The 22,284-nt window shown below is 31.2% G+C and overlaps 2 protein-coding genes across 13 annotated transcripts in view; one reads left to right on the forward strand and one right to left on the reverse strand.

The window, feature by feature from the left end:
• Positions 1–7,213: 7,213 nt before the first annotated feature.
• Positions 7,214–10,526, reverse strand: LOC105151324 (uncharacterized). The gene is made up of 2 exons (XM_011064991.2): positions 7,866–10,526; positions 7,214–7,779 (listed from the first exon to the last, which is right to left on the reverse strand). Exons 1-2 carry the CDS (start codon positions 7,918–7,920, stop codon positions 7,502–7,504), a joined length of 333 nt encoding a protein of 110 aa, XP_011063293.1. The 5' UTR covers positions 7,921–10,526; the 3' UTR covers positions 7,214–7,501.
• The window catches only part of Ca-beta (Calcium channel protein beta subunit), a 96,689-nt gene continuing 82,090 nt past the window's right edge, over positions 7,686–22,284 (forward strand). For 10 of the 12 annotated variants that reach the window (XM_087406574.1, XM_087406576.1, XM_087406577.1 and 7 more), the window contains exons 1-2: positions 7,686–7,827; positions 11,211–11,844. In XM_087406574.1, the coding sequence (XP_087262700.1) occupies positions 11,599–11,844 (246 nt within the window). In that variant the 5' untranslated portion in view covers positions 7,686–7,827; positions 11,211–11,598. Of the gene's footprint in view, positions 7,828–11,210; positions 11,845–22,284 lie in introns of those variants that run through there. The other 2 variants (XM_087406584.1, XM_087406585.1) reach the window with 1 other exon arrangement.

The raw sequence follows: 22,284 nt of genomic DNA on the forward strand, positions 1-22,284 counted from the left end.
AATAAAAATGTCAATTAATTTCATGTGGATAATATTTTGACGTTAATATTTTTCACAAATTTTTATTCTTTATTTAGAATTGCGCAGTTTTAATTTTTTATTAGAATTAGGAAAATCGACGTTTTTGTTGATAATATTGTATATTGTATAATAAAGCTAGCATACAATTTCTATTATGTGGAACTACAAGGAAATATTTAGGGAAAAATATTTAGAATCTTAATGTAAAGTACATTGTCTAATTAATCAAAATAATTTTATTTAATTATAAAGAGAAAACAGTACATAGATAGAAAAAATAGAACTACGATTTTATTAAATAAAAATTTATATATATAGTAATAAAAATATTATATTATAACTATAATGTTACTCCAATATTTCACTCCATACAATTAACTAATTGATCCCAGTTACCAGATTTAACGTTGTTACTTCTATAAATTTTTAGTATCAGCACGAATCCGTCTTTCTTGGAACGACCAAAGCGTGGATCAGGAAGATATGGATATTATAGTTCTTACTGAGATATTTCTGTGCTAGATTCGAGACGACGAAAATAAGTAACTTATAAAGACACCTTTAATGTCAAAGTTTCGGAATAGTAAGTAATCAATATCGGCAACGAGAATATTTTCTCAGAATTAGCAATCATGTTCTTAAGACAAATTCTTTAGGTAAACACATTATTTGCCGTGATTTTTTCACGGCATTTTCTTTCATTTTGAAAATAATGGAATTTTTAACTTTTTGTACCGAAATTCAGAACGAAATTAGTAATCTAAATTTTACATGTACAAACATTGAACACAATTCTAATTAATTGTATCTATATATATTTTTCTATATATATATATATATATATATATATATATATATATATATGGAATATTGAATGAAATTTAAGTATATATTATTTATCTTTCATAAGCGCCGATGTATAATGACAGTTCTTCGAGTGACAAGGAAAGTGAGTTTTGGAATATACAATAAGTCAAATAAAAGCGTAGTCGATTAATTTATAAAAAAATATACTAAATAAAATTTTTATATGCATGTATCTAAACCTTTCTGCTTCAATTTTGCTTGTCCTTGACGCAGTGTTAAGCCAGGATTTCGCAAAAACAGATTCAGTATTTTTTTATCGTCTTTTTTGTTCACTTTGCATATCGAGCCACGTTCCGGTAAATCATCGACATTTTTTGCCACATTATATTGCTGCACCCACTTCTGTACGAATGATTTCAACTTTTTCATATATTTAGCAGCCGCTAGTTGTGACATTTTTGGACCTTTCGGATGAGTGCAGAGGAACACAGCTTCATAACGTGATGCGTATTTGATACTCATGGCGCTTAATGTGATTCTCTTAAGAAAGTTTAATGACAACTGAATCTTCCTTGATATAATATTGCATCAAGGACAAAGGTGCCTCTGTGGATTTATGATAGATTTCGGGCGATATCTTTTATTAACTTTGAGTAAGGCCGACTCTCTTACTTACTGTAAATAGCTATTTTAGCTGCCATTCTGACTTATGTAAATCTAAGAAAATATTACTTCGTATGTATATCATCATAATGTGAATTAAAAGAGAAACCGAAGAAGGAAAATTATAAAACTTCGATAAATTAAGATTATTAAAAATACAAATGTATTTAAAACATTGTAAAAAATTTTTGTGCATATTTTCCATCAACTTTTCTCATCAAACATATCTATAGAAAATTCTAGAGGAAGCAAAAAATGCAGTTAGGGAGAATCATCCAATCATATTCTAGAAATATTATGTATATTCTAGAAATATATTCCATAAAAGGGCAATTTTATGGAACTGATGTGTGAACCACTGTTCTGATGAATCTTTTTATTCTTTTTTCCATATCCTCGTTATTTTTCGAAATCTTCTTTAAATCTTAAGGTCACTTACGTCATTATTCAAATCTCTAAAAAGAACTGTTTACAGTTGTAGCAAGTATTATATAAAAATATTCACGACAGTGTCTCATACCATACTTAGCGCCGAAACATTATCATGTATCTCTAAGAACATTACCATGGTATCTGTAAGAGATATCAATCCCCCATAATATTTTCAAATTTAACTTCTTGGGAGCAAAATAAAATTCATATAAACTAAAATTTAAAAAATGAATTTAGGAAAAACGTCATTAAAAATTTAAAAAAAAAATTAAAATGAAATTTATTAATATTAAAAAGAAAAGTATGTAAAAGAAAAAAAAATTAGAGTAAAAATGCTCATATATTTTTTAAAAAATTAGACAATGTCGTGGCTTATTTTGAGCTTATAATTAAAATAACTTTAAATTAATATAATTATCATAAGAATATTATATAAATATTAAATAATATTCTACACAAACATTTCGGCTTACAAAACCTTTTTCAGTGTTAAAACGCAGAAATACAATATTAAATTAATAAACCAAATAATAAATATAATCAAAATTTAAAAAAAAACCATCAGTGGTGAAGTGTCAATATATAGAATTCAAAAAGTATTATGACAGATTACAATATGATAAGAAGATTAAATACTTCAGTCAACAGTCGATTACATTATGTCCCTCGATAAAATAGTTTTGCCAAATTCTTTGGTTAAAATCGAGAGTCGCAGACTTGTATAGAGAAAAGTTAATTTATAATCATTCATTAAAAAAATTAATAAAAGTATTGAAACCCCGATATTAAATATTAACTGAGAAATTTTTCATGTGAATAAGAAATTAAATTAACCATTGAAAATGTGTAAAAGGAAAAATAATAATTACATTATGATACTTAAAATTTATACTTAAAACTCATATTTATTTAAATTAAATTTTTTAATTAAGCCAATAAATTCTTACTATTTAATATGTAATAAATATAATTTAATAAATATTTTTTAACAGGTCATGTTTAACAAATTTTATGTTATTTCTTTCTTCTCATGTCAAGAATGACATTCTTACGTTAAAAATATATTTTTTAGGGAGGGGGAAGGGAAGATATATCATACATTTATAATTTACATTTATACAAGATATGTATAGATTTTGTGTGTATATATATATAGAAATATAAAGGTTGTTGCCTCCTATTAGACTACTGAAAAGTTGAACACTGATCATCAGTAGTCTCTTAGCAGTCAATACTGTTAGTCAGCATTTATTATGTTAGTGCTAATTGACTTATTGTTAGGTCAATAGATTCTATAGGAGAAGTAAAAAGTGTAGTTTATGTTTCGGATTTTAATTACAATCTTTTTCCTTTTCTCAGAAGAATTGCTTTTGTTTTAAATCGTATTATGGATAAATAAAAATATGAAAGTTGTAATGTAATTTACGACCAAAGCAGTTATATGTATATATGTGCATACACACACATACACACACACACACACACACACACACACACACACACACACACACACACACACACACACACATATATATATATATACATAATTATTAATAAAAAATATATATATTATATGTATGTATATTTTAACAGTGCAGTGCGCTACATATTTATCTTTTTTATATTTTCAACTGAAGCTAATTCATATCCGATATTTTTCACCCACGATTTTCCATTTATAAAATCTAAAAGCGTACTTTTTATAAATCATATAAAATATTTTTGATATATCCGCAGATTACAATCAAACATGGTAGTAATTTTTCTGTGTCTCTCAAACGTTTTTCCACTGATGTAAATATTAGGTGTATTAGAAAGTTCCGTCCATCTAGCGATGAGTAACTATAGCTAGAATTGTCGATAACTCTAATGTCTAAACCAAGCTTAATTTTTTTAGTTTTATCATCTGTCAATAAAATTCAGTATATAAAAATATACGTTTGCATCAATAACATTGCTTTTTACCGCATCGAAAATGTCGACATTTGAGCCAAATAAGCGTCATTTGCGTGAAGTGTTAATCTTTTGCTTCAAATGGAAGAAAATTGCAGCTGAAGCTCATCGAATGCTTATAGAAGTTTATGATGATAGTACTCCTTCCGATAAAACATGCAGAGAATGGTTTCGATGCTTTAAAAGTGGTGATTTTGATGTGGAGGACAAAGAGCGTTCTGGACGGCCAAAAGAAGCATTTGAAGACGAAGAATTGCAGGCATTGGTGGATGAAAACCCATGTCAAACGCAAAAACAACTTGCAGAAACATTAAATTGTACTCAATCTGTTATTTCCAATCGTTTGAAAGCCTTAGGAAAGATCTACAAGGAAGGAAAATGGGTCCCATATGAACTGAAGCCAAGAGACATTGAAAGATGAAAAATCACCTGCGAAATTCTGCTTGCTAGACAACAAAGAAAGAGATTTTTGCACTGAATTGTAACTGGTAAAAAGTGGATCTACTTCGATAACCCCAAACGCCGAAAAATCATTTGCGATCCAGGTCAACCATCGACATCGACGCCAAAGCGGAATATTCACGGAAAGAAGACAATGCTCTGTATTTGATGGAATCAACAGGGTGTAGTGTACTATGAGCTATTGAAATCTGGTCAAACAGTCATAGGGATCTCTACCGAAAACAAATTATCCGTTTGAGCCGAGCATTGCAAGAAAAACGACCAGAATATCAAACGAGACAGCATAAAGTGATCTTGCTTCACGACAACGCTCGATCTCGCGTCACAAAACTCGTTAAGGAAATGTTAGAAGCACTTCGCTGGGAAGTGCTACCCCATGCGGCTTATTCACCAGACTGTGCCCCTTTCGATTATCACTTGTTTCGATCGATGGCACACGCACTTGCAGAGGAACACTTCAATTCTTATGTCGAAAAATGGATCTCTGAGTGGATAGCCTCCAAAGACAAGTTATTCTTTCACCGCGGAATTCGCTTACTGCCCGAAAGATGGGAAAAAGTCATCGCTAACGATAACGATGGATAATATTTTGATTGATGTACGTTTTCATCTTGTTTCTTAAATATAATCATACTTTTTGCATAAAAATGGACGGAACTTTCTAATACATCTAATACGTAATATATATGTTCTAGATGCAGTCGTCAGTATGTGACGCCACCAGCGTACTCTCTCTCTCTCTCTTTCTCTCTCTCTCCCTCTCTCTCTCTCTCGCTAAGCCATAGTTCTCTCTACCACCCTTAACGATATCATGCGATCGATATCCCGCTCTGAAGACACACCCGGAACACAATTCGCGACTGCAAGCTTACCAAGAGGTGGTGACTAACCGGAGACATTCTCAGATATCGGCGTTATCGCTGAAGGTAACGGTAAGAGATTGCAGAGGAAAGTTGCTCGCTATACGGAAAAGCACTTATTTTATTTTCAACTCCTTTTCATTTTATTTCCTTCTCCCTCCGATAGATGTCAGTGTTGCATTTTTGCACAATTGCAGGATTGCAAAATTGAAATTGCTTTAACAGATATTACGATTCTTTTTCAGACAGAATAGATTTCCTTTCATTTCACATCCAATTAGCATTGAATAGAATTTTTCTAGTGAGAATAATCATTCAATTACTAAAAAAATTAAAATAATTAAAATATTCAAATATTTTTCTTATATTATCATTTCCTTATCTTCTTTAAATGAATTTTTATAATTTATATAAATTTGTCTTTCTTTTTCTATTTCTATACAGATTGCAACATGAACAGTTAACTGTATTCGTAATAAAATCTCACGATTCTTCGATGTTATAATGATAACGCGATGCTCGTGACAAGTATTGTATTTTAATTGCTTTAGTGATATTTATCTGTGTGTTGGCTTTTTGCAAATTAACAGAGACATATTCAAGGGAATTTTTATATTGTTTTATAAACTTGATTTATTTGCTGCGAGTATAAAGGTAATATTATATTAATTGGTTTTCTAGTAAACAATATAATTAACGTGATTAATAATATCGTTTTATCGTTTTCTACTGATATTTTGGCATTTTGTAATAAAATTTTAACGATAAAACTAACTTAAACAATTTAATTAATTTATTTTAATTATAAAAATTATGCTTTATGTTGTTTGGAAGATACGTGATTACTGGAAATATAATAATATTGATACATTTATAATATAATTATAAAGGATCAATAAATAAAATAATCTCTTACATTTATATAATTTTAATGTAAAATTAAAATATATATTTTAATATTTTCTTGTAAAGATAGTAAATTATATAATGTTAGATTAATAACAAATTGCTTGAAAAAGCAGCTTAAGTGATTTTTTTATATAATTGATTTTTATTTGTAATTGCTTGTTGATTTTAATAATAAGTGTATAAACCAATCATTAAATCTTACTGACAATAAGCTATTTTATTCTGTCGAATAGTATTGTTCTTTATATTTCTTCTCGGTCTATTTTAAAAATATTAAATTTATATCGAGTATTATCTGTCTCTCCTTTATTTTATTTTTGAAATAATCATGATTTGCACAGTTTATAAAGTATCGTGAGAGAGACATGATAATGTGAGTTTCAGAATGAGAGCTTTAGAATGAAGAAATATCGAATTGACAGGTAGTACGATAGCTTCAAGGAAAACGAAGCCACATATGCAATATCTGTTTTCTGAATAGAATTACACGAACGATGAGTATGCATTGGTCTAATTAAAAATTAATTAGTTTTAATTCTTAATTTGAGTCTTTAAAAAAATTATCGCGTTGTTTAGTGAAGTATTATTTAGATTTAATATATTGTTTCAATTTGCTATCACTGTTATTCATCGCTCAATTGCAATTATTCATTGCAATTTTTTTTCCTTTAAATCCAGCGAGAATAAAGAGAATCAACAGATTAATGAAAAATCATTCCACCGCCGTAATAGCGTTAGTCGACACTGCGATAAATCGAATTTCATATTTGAATAATCAAGTATCGGAATATCGACAGGCGTACATGACAATATGTGGATATTTTAAGAATGAAAAGTCCTAACTGTCTACCACCAATTATGTGGCGAACAATGGTATTATTATTCTACATCTTTAAATAATTCAAATTATGAATTAATTCCAATATATTTTTGTTACATTATTACAGCAATTATTCTTAAAAGACAATGACTGTGCAATTCCAGTGAAGCGTCAATGAATAAAAAGCTTTTGAGAGAAGCTTCCTCTATAATATCAGCAAATTATTCCATTATATTCATGCTTACATAAAATATCGTTGAGTGACTCATCATTATAAGATAAAAGATTTATCTGATATATAAAAAGCTTTAATTTCAACATTTTATATAATAAACTAAAAAAAGTAATTAACGAGGAATACCAGAATACTATTATTACAGAATTGGATTTTAATAATTATTAAAGCCGCGAATCATCTGTGAGCTTCAAGTCCCAAACTGTCATCTTTCGGAGTGTCAGCCACGTGTCCCGTGTCTGCCTCCGATTATCCAGTGTCGCGGCGCGAAACCCCGGCTGCGCCAGCGCACGCGATCGATACCCCAGACCGCCGGGGTTTTCGTCTGTCCGCGTGACGTCATGGTATGCGAGCCGAGCCAAGACGATACGAACCGTAGTCTACCGAGGGTAATCGAGGTGGTGCGAGTTGCGTTAAGAGTGAGCTGTTGTTTCGACGTAGTGACCGCTCGACGTCGACCTCGAACGTGCGGCGCGAAAATTTTCCGGTTACCCGCGAGTCGTGTCCGTGACAGGTGAAATCTTCGTCCCTGCGAGAGTCTCGTTTAAATTCTGATCGCGAACGTCCGCGACATCCGCGCGCGAAAGTGACAAGCTCCGAGTGGTGCTCCAGTCTCCCTAAAAAAAAAAAAACGTCGAGGGAAGTTATGTTCGCAGAAAAGTCTCGTAAGTTTCGAAAATATGTATGGGAAAGTTAAAATTACCGATGACAATCGTTTGAGAACGTTGATGAGGAAGAGAAGCGCACAAGGTCGCCATGACCTCCGAAATTTAGCGGTCATCATCGTGGAATTGGTCCAGATCTCCCGTAGAAAAGCACAACGATAAAATCACATGCTGATATGGTCGCTAAGTCGCGATTGTAGACTGTCGTATCGCGTTAACGTTCGTCTGACCATTTGCCGGCGCTTTCCACTGACACATAGTACGATGATTTCCCGGTGCACGCAGTGGAGAGTGGACGGAAGTAGCGCGCCGCGCTCGTCTGATCACAGGCAAGCTGCAACCCCTTCTTCGGATCGCGGCCCAGCTGAGCTCGACCGGGCGCGACCTACAGCCCTACATTCGTGGTCTGCGGCGTGACCTAACTTTACCCCACCTTAAGCGAGCTCCGTCACCACCCTCTCTATTCCGTGAACCATGACAGGATCTTATGCATCGGATTCTCCTCTTAGTCACGTACACCCTTGCGCAAATTAATAGTTTACCAATGGCCTATTTTAACTTATTTTCCTTCGATAATTTTAATAATATGTATTTTAATAATATTCTTATTATTAGATTCTTACATTATTATTATTTTATTATTACATTTTATCTCTATAATAATATTATTTTTAAGATAATTGTTCAAATAATTTATTGTTGCTTATACATTTTTGTTTAATATTCCTAAATTTTCTTTAGAAACCGTCTATTTTGAAATGATATAATTATGCATACTTATGTTGTTTTTCTTCTTATTTCTGCAATTGTATATATTTGTAGAGAACAAAAGTGTTCAAATTAACTGTTGTAATGACCCGGAAAGTTATTAATATCATATATTCGGAGAATTATGTACCTGACCTTGGCAAAGAGAAATCAATCATTCACACATAACGACAGTCTAGGGACAACGCCTTCCAATGATAATGCTATTAATTAACGAACAAATGATTTGATGGCACTAGGTCGACCTCGTTATCGTGGTAACGATCGTCATGATGATAATGCCGCTGAATACGAGAACTTTATGAGAACGTCTACTTTAATATTCGCTCGACTATCGCTGTTCTGGAAGATGCAACTTCCGCGTTAAGAGATCAGTAAAGCGTTATTTCTTCGATCGATAGATAATTGCAATTTTCCTTGACTTTTAGAGCTTGTCGTAAAATTATATTTACACAATTATCGGAACGTTTTACGTCTCTCGAATATAATGATATCAGATATATCGATATTTTCAATGAAATGTACAGCTTCGTAAAGAGAGAGAAACGAGGTAATTTCGTTTAAAGTCACAATAAGATAATGAATAAGATAATAATCACTCGTATTACATGAATGCTCGTTTCGCTCGAATAAATTCAGAGCGCAGTGAATGATATTTCCAATATTGTTGTGATACCACGGGAATCGCGAGTCACGAAGTAAACAAAGTTTCGCGAGTAAACAGACCGGGCAAAAGAAAAGGAAGCAAACCATAGAAGATCGTGTAAACAGTACATGACGGCTGAATATGAAGAAAAGAGTACATTCCGTGTTCGCGAAATATTTCTTGATTCGATAAGTAGAGTTATCTGCATTGTATGTTACATAATAATAATATAAAATTAAATTTATTACAAGCGAAAACAATAAAGAGTTACGATATTGTGCGACTTTTTCAAATATATACAAATAACATTGAAGAATGATAGATCATTGCAATGTATAGAATCCAGTGCATTACCGATTGTTAACGATAATACATTCGACACACGTACCACTAATCGCGAACAATCGAGGGAACACCCCATCATGTGCGTTGAAGTATTATTTATGTGTTGCAGTCCTATTTAAATAATTGAATAATTTGTAGCTAAATTAATGGAATACCATCAATTTTCTGCTTGTTTAAACAACAATGACGGAATGAAACTGAATAATTTCTGTTCATTAAAGCCACAAGTAATGAATAATTTCTCTATTTCGGTAAAACTATATAATTAGAGATAGGACATTATTTAAATATGTAGTGCTTGTGGTGATTATAAAAAAATCAAGTAAAATTATGTATTTGTAGTGCCAGTAGAAAAGTAAAGAATCGAAAGTAAAGAATCTAAATTATGGTGTTAATTACTATAGAGAGATATTATTATATAAAAATGATTAAATTATACTTTATTTGGAATATAGATTTATTTACTTAAAAATAGTAAATATAAACTGCGCTTTCCCTGATTTTAGTAGATATCTGTACCCCGAGAAAGAATTAAATTATATCGACATCTCTATTTAACTCGATACTTTAGAGAAAGAATGACATGAATCAAGCTACTTCACTCTTTATAAATTACCAATAATACAGCAACTTCGTAGAAATGTACAGTCCATACTTATTGTCTATAATTGACTCTAAAGAGAGAAAAAAAACGAGTTGTTTTTATGACTTATTCATTAAAATGCCATTAAAAAATGCTATTAAAATTATTTGAATTTTTCTGCAAATTCATGTTTGCTGGATTCGAAAAAAAATCTGTTTCCTTAATTAAACATTATTTATTGAAAAAGAAACAGAGTGATAAGCATGTTTTCTTCAGTTTTTTTTATTTCGTTATAAATAATTATATAGTAACGTGCTAATTATCTGACAATAAAAAGTAATGAACAATAATGTAGCCATTGTAGTTTGCAGTGTCATTAACATATTAACGTAATTAATATTAATGTAATTTGCACTATCATTTAGAAAATTAAAAAGGGTAATATGAAAAATCTATAATTGAATGTGTTCGCATATCTAAAAAAAAATATTAAAATTGCATTTAAAAAATTTTTCTTAGTTCGCCAAATAAATTTATCAATGATACAACATTTCGATGTTCATAGCCATTTAAATCCAGATTTAGAAGTAGATGAGCGCAAACGAACACGAATAAACAATTTACTTTTTAAATAAGTGCGAATTGTAGTTCATTCATCTTCGCTTCCATTTGTTTACTTGACCGAGATTAATGTTTTACAGTTCACATTATATACATTGTTTTGTTCTTGTTCTGTCTAGTAAGAGAGTATAATTATGAAACTGTTTTAATAAAATGATATAAAATTTATACAATAAAATTATATACAAAAAATTATATACAATACTTAATTAATATAGAGTGATGCGTGGTTCCATTGAATCGGTATTTGATCTCAATCTTTATCACATATGTATCTTGCTCTATAAGAAATTGATTGAAAAGAGAATAATAAACTAGATTTATTAAAATCGTCGTAAAAGAGAATAATAAACTAAATTTATTAAAATCGTATATGTGAATACACAACTATCGTAATGAAAATTTTATTTCTTTTGTTAGTTCACAGGTAGTAATTTCATCAACTCTATCACGCGCACATCCTACTTCCCTAAAATCAGTTAACAACACAAGCATCAGGAAGAGAGGAAACAAGTGGTGAATAAGTAAGAATCGGATCGTAACAGCTCCAGGAAGGATAGCTTTTGATTGTGATGTGGTGGAGCCCCCCGGCGGGCCGCGGGGGCAGGAGGTCAGAGGTAGATCGGTTGTGAGGTCAACAAGCACGGCTCGATTGTCCCGGGGCGAAATCTCTGGTAGAGCGGAGGAGGAGATAGAATGGTGTGACCTCCGGCGTCATCCCGCCCGACGCGGAGGTGGTGCTGGAGGTGGTGGAGGTGGCGGTGGAGTCGAGCAGCTGCTCGACTCAGAGGAGGAAGAGCCAACGGCGATGTCGAGGCAGCTTCGTGGAGACCGTGACCACGTGAGCCGCGACTACCAAGAGGGTTACCACACTGATTATCGGGACCTGCGCGAACATCTCAGGGATTTCAGGGACTTCCATCGAGATACCCTCGACGAAAGAGACGGTCAGGGACCCACCGCTAGTAGAACATATCGAGACGACTATTCGGAAGAATATGATCATCGTTCTACCGCTGTTGTATCCACCTCGGCGAATCTTACCAACAATCCGGTGAGTCGCACCTTCCTTTCATAGGACAATAGATCAGTTACTCTTTCAATAAAGTATGCGTTCCGTTTTGCGCTTATAGCGCTTGTAGGCATCATTTATCTTTGTTTAACATTTGATAATAAGGACGAGCTGATGCTTACAGTGTGAGGGTGAAAACAGAATGCACTCAAAGTATTATATATCAGTATACAGTATAGATACTTTTTAAAATAGCATGACTTTGTCTTTAATGAGGTGTTTATAATATATCTAATATACTTATATTTTAAACTAAAGCTTTAAAAAGAAATAGCACATATCAAGATTGAAATTATATATAAATTTATTATTAAACAATAGGAAAATATTAATATATATATATATATATTAAACTTTTATATTTTTTAGATATCAATATATATGAAACTCTTACATTTTAATGTAATTATTGAAATGTCTTTAGTACATATTTTCAAATAAGTATAACTTTTAGATAAATACATGTAATATGCTTTTTTTGATAGGCGTTAAATTACTCTTCAGCTATGATTATACACTGATTACCTGCAAAATTGAAGCAATTTTGTATTTAATATTAAATATTAAAAAGAATAATTTGCACAAAGTAAGCAACATAAGTTCAAGATAATTATGACATGCCTTGTCACCAGCAAAATAGAGCGTTGCGCAGCGTGATAACGGCTGTCTCTACTTTTTCTCCACTCTTTCTCAGCGGCATTATATCTTATAACTACACCATTATAAAAGAAAAGCGCGATTGTTTGTATTAAAAACCGCTTCCGCGAGCCCATTTTAAACTCGAACAGCTATTTGTATAGCATTACCCTCCCCTTTCGCTCGCGTTACTAGAAATGAGGATTAGTTGCAAACTTGGACCATCAACAAGAGTTTCAAATCCTATCAAAATTTATATTGTAGACAGTTTCCATCCTACATATTGGTTTCTCTGTACCATAATATACTGTCTTCCTCTCTCGCTTAATATCTATTTAACGGTGCAGTGAAGAATTTGACACAATCAGGATATTTATACGAGATTGTTTTTTGCAACATACGATATTTATGATATTTTTATAATATTTGTTGATATACATAACAAATAAAATATTATAATCACAAAACAAGTAGAACTGAATTTGCAAGTTACGTTGAATTTTTCATACGTTATTACATAAGTATTTTAAAATATCTTTGAACTTGTCCCAGAGACTCGAAATTACGATTTTGTGTTAATATTAATGCTGTAATATTGCGCCTATATCTACATAGGATGTATTTATCTCATTTTTAAATGGCGATTATTTAGTTGAATAAGAAGATTTATTCGATAGAGTTAATATTACATTACAAATCGCTGACAATAAATTAGCGAGAAAAGCAGTTAGACTGAGATTCTCTGGTATTCTCGTTAATGGATAAACCGCTGTAGTAGTCATCCCATAATGTGCGCATATCGTATTGCACAACATTACGCTTCGTTCGGATATGCTCTCAGCACTCCTATCTTATATATTGGAACTTTATATCTTGCTATACGGAGATATCACTACAACAGTATGTTCCGTGTTTTCTTATCGAGTAATAAATTCAAATTAACGTAACCATTGATTAATATCATCGTTACGATCTGCACTAACTATTTATTGCGGACTACGTGATACTGCTACCACGTGCGCGTGCATATTAATTCTGGAATTCCATATATAACCGTGCCATGACTCGCTTCATCGCAAAGAAACACGTGCTCGTTGATATTGCTATCGCGAACTTTTATGTCCGTGTTTCGATCGAGATTGCTTTATGTGTGATCGGACAATAAAATCAGAACTACTCTATTCCCGGGTAGCACTCTGTAAACTGGCTTTACTTTTTAATGTATAAAACAGGTTGTATATATTTGATTCTTTCCACATTTATTTTAACAAATACAATTGTGAAATGAAGTCATTTTTCAATTATATTCTCAAATTACTATAGTGATATATTGAATATATAAGAAAAGAAATTTTATTACAAATTATATAAACGCAAAAATAATAATTAAGAAATGATAAAGAACATGATTACATTAGTAAAGCTTATTTATTATTTATTTTTATGTCATATGAGATTTCGATTATATGGAAAAATGATGTTTTCAAGGCATTATTTATACAAACACAAGCATTATTTATAGTGAATTACTAGTGTCAATGAATAAAATTTGTATTAATTTATATTATTTTATATTATGTATAGTTTTTATAAAAGATCGGATTAAGTCTAAGCACCACTTAAATAAGTTTATCATAGGATATCTCGAAGGATATATTATTCTTCATAACTGCTATTTCTCTGTTCGATAGTTGGTGGATCACTTAGTTGTAAACAATCTTGTTTGCGCAGAGCCAGCTTCTGTACGAAGTTTCCTTTAAACTTGAAAGGAGGTCAAACGTGTTACAGGACGAAACGAGAGTGTGTACAGCACAAGACGAGAGTGAGAGACTGTGATATCAAGGGTGAGGGATCGACTTCTTTGATGACAGTAGTCGCTCTCTTTGACATCCCCGGTAATCGGTGTCGGTACTCTTCATTTAGCGCTCTTACATCTTTCATGGCGGAGCATCTTCGACATTACATTCGCAGAATCCTCTCATTTGTAGCTGTATTCATCGTGACGCTCTTCCCTGCTGTTCGCTTCTCGAGGGTCAGACTCACTAATGAGAGGGATGGAAAACCTTGCATAGCCCGAGGGTGAGATAGCGGGGATGACAAGGTGGAAAATGGAATCTGCTCTCTCGGAGGACGCTTTTTCACTGAGCGTGTATGACGCACGACTCGCAAAACTGGGCCACTGTCTCTTACAACGATTCCGATGTATTAGTTTGCTTGAGTATAATGTATATTGAATATAAATTTTAAATGCTATTCGTTGAGTTTTTACAGATGTACAAATATGATAAATGTTCTTTTGATTGTCAATAGATCTGATACCTTATCTAGATATCTATATTGTGACATAATAGAAGTATATATACATAGATATAGGTATCTATATTGTAACATAATTACATATCAATTGTACTTCTTATTTTTTATTAAGAAATTAAATTTAGCTTGTGTACGACTATCAAAACCATTCCTATTTGAGCAACGGGGCTTCATTGCAAGGTTGATTAATTTCTTCGTGGTTAGCGAAACGAGTCGTCACGTTGAATCTAATATTCGCAATTACATTGATATATATCTTCGTATAATCGTACTATTGCACACCCATTCACGTGGATAATTCGACTATCGCGAGAATTCGACTTTCGCGTCGTCCGATTTGTCGGAGTCAGATCAAGAATGTAGGACGATTTGATTTCTCTCAGACTCTCTAATGTTAATGAGTTTTTACTGACAGATCTTATATCTCGAGTTATATCTATTCCGAATGTACATTACCTTCAAGGATCAAAAGTGTATGATATATTTCTTAAGATCGATTAATTGAAGCTACAGAATTAAATTTTAATTATTAAATCGCATTCCTTTATTATTCTTAATGTTGTTGTTATTATTATTATTATTTTCTTTTTTTGTGAAAATTAATCTTTCTCATAACATTAACGCCCAACTAGATAAAAGAAGCAATAGTAACCCAATTCTTTGAGTTATAATAAATAACATTTTGTAAGCTTCCATGTGTGTCAAAATGTAAATTAATCTATTTCTGTAGTTAATTTTAAAGTAAACAAGTCTGTATTAGCATATGCACTTGGTAAATCATAAACTAAATTTGAATAAAGTTTAACACAATTTGTAAGTAAAATTGTTAAACTCCATTATTTTATTAACAATATATAAAGTTAAATTAACATATTGAATTGAAACAGTGGCGACCTACAGAATAAAAATAATTCAAATTGGGTATAATTTGACATTATGAATTTTTAGTAATCAATGTTTGATATTTTTATTCAGAAATAATACTATTCGAAGGGAACATAAATGTTGATAAAGTTCCTCATCTACAAATAATGCTTCACAAACATATACAGAAAATTCTATTCACACGAATATGTCTGGAGTCCATTCGCCTTATTTTATTAAGATGTTAAGCTGCATCAGTTTGTCGACTTGTCGAACTGTAGTTATAATCGTTATAATGCCTCTCGCTCGCGATCATCCGTGTCGGATTCGAGGAGTCGTTCCTTTAATCAATATTGTTAGGTAACGGGTACGGGCGTGTTCTCATTCATCATGCGCATTTATCATTACACCGTTCACTCACACCGATTGCGCATTCAGGAATTTTATACGTTTCGTTATAATTGTCTGTAATTATGCAAATACCGCTCATATGCATTACATTCTTAACTATGTAGTTACTGCGTATGATACGATAATCGTGTATAACCTCGAACGGAATTGCGGACAAATATCAACGACTGATTGTTATTGCTTGTAATCGAATCTGTTGATTTGGTCTTCTTCCATGATTATTACGTTTTAATACGCGAGAATTGATAAGCCTATTATTTGAGAATGAAAATTGTACGACCCGAAAAAGAATTAGAGCTTATAACGTCATTGGAAAATCATATCGTTGAGAATAATTATGCCACGTGTATGTTTTCAAAGTTCTCCACGACTATCAGCAATATATACGTGTACGGATGTGCCAGTGTGTGACTATATGCGTCATATGTGCTGCACTGCAGCGAATGGAAATCGAATCGATGACCCTTCCCTCTGATACTGTCACTTACCGAAAAAGTTATAAAACTAGTATCTGTTATGTTTGACATTTCTGTATGTAAATAACGAATTAAAAACTTTTTTGATAATAAGACAAAAAGAAGGTCGTTTAAGATATATTACATATATGTTAAATAGAAGAAAATAATAATAGCTTATTTAAAAAAATGTATGTATATTTTATATATTTATGCTGCAAGATATTGTGTACCTTAAAAATCTCGTCATTATGCAAGAATTCAGATAAATATCACAACGAGAAATAATATGATTACAAGTTTTATAACAAAATTAGCACACTTTGCAAAGTTTTAAATATATCAATACACAGCCACAATGTATTAATTGAAATTAAAAACACATTTATTTGCATTATTACATATCTATGTTAGATTATATAATTTGACCGTAAGAGCATAAAACTGGATTGGGAGGCGGACGTTGAGGAAATCTGCAATGGAAATTTTCGATTGACGTAAGGTTGCGTTAGCATTAACATCTAATTGCTGCAATGCGCGCACGTGTAACTTGAAAGTAGAACGTTGTTACTCGTTACTACACGCAATTAATATCTCTCGATCTGCATGCGAAAAAGCAAATTATTATTCCAGTAATAGCTTCACTACCTCGAAACATGTATATGCATGTTGGAGATTTTAAAGGACCACCCACGCTTAAGTTTCTTTGGCGGAAAATATATAATCTAATCATTTATTCCTGTAAATTTATAAGATAATAATACGTGACATGCGGTGTAGCACTAATTCATTTTTCATATTTATCATAATGGAAAAACAAATAAGAGAATAAAAATAAAATAACACTGCCTAAATACATTAGATAGTAACTTACTCTTTCGGTACATTACATCAAAATAAAAATAAAAAATATTCTTTATAAAAAATATATAATTTGTTACAAAATTTGTCAAGAAGATAATTACATTTACTATTGCTCCAGTGACAATTTTGTGATTATTTATTTATTATCCATTCTTGGCATTCCAAGAATAGATCTGGACACGAAGAAAATCCGCGAAACGCATAATTTTTATATTTATTTATAAGTTTAATAACTCAGAGAATCACTATATAATTACAAATATCTGTACTTATGTTTTTATAAAAAAAAGTAAATATTTTTACAAAATAATATACTCAAAAATTCTGAAAAACGCACGTATTGAAACTCGTAATTATATATTGTAATAAATACGTACGTACATATCTGTCCGAAAAATCATCAGAATCAATGCAGAAACAGATAAAAGGCTATGGGTAGAGGTGGTCTCTCATCGTTTCGCAAAGAAGTTCTTCAAAGTAGTAAATCTCTGTAGCAGTTTCAAGTCTGCGGACCCGGTTCCAACGAATATAGGTCAGTATACAAACCAGCAAGAGCAAAAGAGCTGAATTTTTGCCTGTGAGCGTCTCGATCCCTGAACCAAGTCTGCTTCAGCAATCAGGGACTGCTAAACGGTCAAACGGGTTTGCACAGACGTTCTCTTCCTTCCTTTCTTCCTTCTTTCCGTTCCCTCTTCGTTGTCTTTTACCGAGAAAAGATTCCACCAACCATGTCTCTTAGACCGAGTCGAAATTATTGTTAATAGACTGCTGTCAGTGTATTGCAAGGATATCAACTTACGCCCTTGGCTATCTGCGAATCCTGAGGATACCATTTAATATATGGTACCTTAATGTCTTTAGTAATTAAATACTTATTGTTCTAAATTGTGTTCGTATGGTTTTTTATTTTAAATAGTAGGGTTGTCTTATGACCGACGGAGAATTAAAAAGGATAACTTATGAATTCAACACAAGTTTTATTATGGTGTCTGCCATTTTCTTTCAAGATGTTTTTTACATTAAATTTGTTATTGTAAATATCTATATCGATATTAACTTTAAATGTTCTCTGTGGAATATCTATATAAGATAATCTTCTATCTAGATATAAACATAGAAAAGGACATACATATATTAAAAACAGGTTTTTACCTTGTAAGGAATCTAGTTTTAATATATAATATTTATAGCACATATTCAAAATACCAATATCTCGTATTTCATTAAATAGCATGAGGCAATCCATACTATTAAGGTGCGACGTGGCATCTGAGTACTTGTTGGCGCATAGCCAATAAGGACAAAGCCAGGACTCATGTATGAGTATATCGATCTTCGATCGTCTTTCCTTCTGTGACCATGAGTTTTGATTTCGAATTCGCAGTTGTTCTGATCCAATACTTTGAATGCGTGATGCACCTACTAAAGCGGAACGTCTTCCGTTTTAAACGCCTTATGAAGACAAGTAAAAAATAATGGCTATAAGTCGTAGACATAATACGGTTATTTATTATCACATACATTTAATACTATGAAACGTTTAAATAGTTTTAGAGTTTTTTTTTTCGAAATACTTGCATAGAAATACATGTATGATGTTTCATTAAACTTAAGAACATGTGCTCGTTAACGGGGCCAATTAAAGCAAGATATAAGATCTTTTCTATTTCAGATCTCGAATTCTCTCCAAGTAACTCGTCTTTTTATCGTTCTGTTCACTTTTACGCATGATTTAATTGACGGCTTGCTTACGCTTATAGATTCCGGGATTACCAGTGTGTAAATGATGAGAAAGTGCGTATCACTTTATAAGTCGACTTATATAAATTCCATTAAGAAATATTTTTAATTTAATCATGCTTTCGATATGGCAAAGCGCTTTAGCCGATAACGTTTTTAATAAATAGAACTGATTAAGGCACAACACAAAGGCATAATACATATAATAATATATTATATATATATATATATATTAGGTGTTGGAATTAATTCGTAGCGTTTTTTTAATGAAAGAATGTTATTTATTTCACATGAGCATTAAAAAATACATTAATGAAAGTACTTCCCATCACTTCCCATCTCTTGTAAAACGCTACGAATTAATTCCAACACCTAATATATATATATGAAACCGACTTACCAACATGTTTATAAAATTCACCACTTAAATTAGCAATTCCGGTCAGATAATTTATAATCGAAATATTATTCCTCATTATCCAATCAACTTATACACATCAACAGCTTAACAAAACAAAGAAAAAAGAAGGCTACGAGATAATAAAAGAAACAGAAATGTTTTAAGTTAAAAATTTAATATAAAAATAATTAAATTTTTAATTTAAAACATTTCTGTTTTTCTTATTATTTTTTTTTACATTCTATATTATCATGTTTTATTTTATATAATAATTTTTGGCTCATAGCCCTTTTTTTTCTTTGTTTTATAAAATTTTATGAGCCTTATTACTAATTAGATATTTCAATAGCTTAATATTTTTGAATTTTAATTGTTTAATCAAGTAAATCAACTCTTTCTTTTTTATTATCATTGTTCAAGTAAGATATAATTATTCAAAAATAGAAATATAAAAAAATGATTATTTTGTATTAAATATAAATGAAATGTTTAGGCTTATAAAGAATTGAATAAATCGAAATAAATAGTATGTAGGATATATAAGATAAGATCGTACAATTTTGAATGATCAATTCTGAACAAAATAAGATTTCTATCCAAAATTCAACGAATATACAAAAGATTTAATTAAAAAATTAATTTAAAAATTAAAATACATGATAATTATGAACCAAACAAGATCTAATCTTAAAATATTAAACAATAAACAATGATAATTCTATACATACATACGTTTTATGAAACATACATTTCAATTCCGAATCATTCTTTTAATATTAAAACGCAATTAAATTTCAAATTGCAAAAATGGTACATAATATGATTTTTAAACATAGATATGATTGTGACAAAAAATTAATTAACGACATTAGACGGATAAAGTTTACAATTACAAATCAATTCGTTCATAATTTTTTATTTATGAAATTATTATAGAGGCAGCCGCCAGTTACGCTGATCAAAACATTGACAAATACATAATGTCAAAATTTTTTCAAAAAGTGGACAAAGATCAAATTAAAATTGAATATTGCAATTATGTGAACATAACATGTTTAAACTGAGCTGCAAATTCAATACAATATAAAACGCTAAAAATTGCAATAAAATCCAAATATTAATCAATTAAATCAATTAAATATAAGCAGAACCTTGCACAAGAGAGCTCAAAATCAGTTACCGATGTTCATATAATACGTTATTGCTTAAAATTCCTTTTAATTTCCATCTAATAATCTTAAAATTTAAGTTCAAAAATCCAAACAGAGAAAAACCAATTTTAGATCTTGAAAGTTAGATTCTAAAATTTTATTTTATTTAGAACGCTATCATGTATTCAAAATTATATTACCTTATCCTATATTATAAAATGATATATTGCATACATAGTGTCGGGTAAGAGCAAAGAAGAATGAGTTGCAAAAACTGCAAGACCGATAAAGTTGAGTTATTCGAAAAAATTGCATTATTTACAAAATAAAACCTCGAACTTTATTTAGGATTCTTAAGATTTTACTCCTTTGTTAGATCCGGGTCTAGGAGAATGAAAGAAAAAGTTACATTTAGATAGCATACAATAGGTATGTTCTTTATTCCTGTCTGAACTGCTACACACGGTGCAATAAGTTGAAATGAAACAAATATATTATTTTTCACTTCAACTTATTGTTAGTTCAGGTAGCGCAGGAATAAATAATAGATCTAATATATTCCTCATTCTTTGCTTTTAAACCGTTCTTTTTTCTGTTTGCTATTCAGGGTTCACGTTCAAATGTACATGTGCCTTAAATGTACGTTTGCCAGTTAACGCATATGGGATTAAGAAATATCCCAGCAAACATAAATTACATGTAACAACGTACCTATTAGTTGTAATTTCTGACTCAACAATATAATACAACAAATGTGTTATATAACAATATGTTATATTACAATTATATAGTTGGGAAATTACAAGTATGTTGTATGTAACTTTGTATTTGCTGGGGTAATGATATAAAAATTATAGTTTATAATTCATCGATACATTGCATTATAATAGTTTCAAGTACTTTTAGGTTATTATTATTACGTTTTATTACGTGAAATAAGTACAGTGCTTTGATAAAAATATTCAGTAAATAAGATGATGATATATATATATAAATAATAATATATATATATATATATATATATGATATATATACTATTTCATTACTGTTACTTTTATTTTACCAAGTTTACCCTTTTCCGATTGCAGCATAAAATCTTTATCCTATTATCCACAACATTGCATTATTTGTATATCCTGTTCGGCAACTTCAAGCCTACCCTACCTACAACAAAAAACTGACGAGAGACCGTTTTAAGCTTCATGTAAAACGTCGTCGCTGTGCCGTTGAGAATAACGACGATGACGGCGGCTGATGCCGCTTCTGCCGTCTCGTTCGGTACACCTGCGGAATTAGCTGCGAGAAAAAAGCCTTTGGTAAGCCGCGTGCCTCCAAAATTGCAGAATTATTATTCTTCTTGGAATATCATGACGCGAGTGTCGTTGCATTAGAGAGGACGTGCAAGGTGAACGATGAGAAAGAAAGAAAAAAAGAGAGAAAGAGACAGACAAAGAATGAAATAGAGGAAAGGGTGGAAAAAGAGAAAATCATAAGAATATTTCTTAGGATCTTAGGACCGTCCTTCGCACATAATCGCGTCATGTCTTTCGTAAAGACGGACAAGTAAACGGAACACAAGAACGAA

This window comes from Acromyrmex echinatior, chromosome 5, assembly GCF_024713525.1.
Source record: "Acromyrmex echinatior isolate Ae372 chromosome 5, ASM2471352v2, whole genome shotgun sequence".
NCBI lineage: Eukaryota > Metazoa > Arthropoda > Insecta > Hymenoptera > Formicidae > Acromyrmex > Acromyrmex echinatior.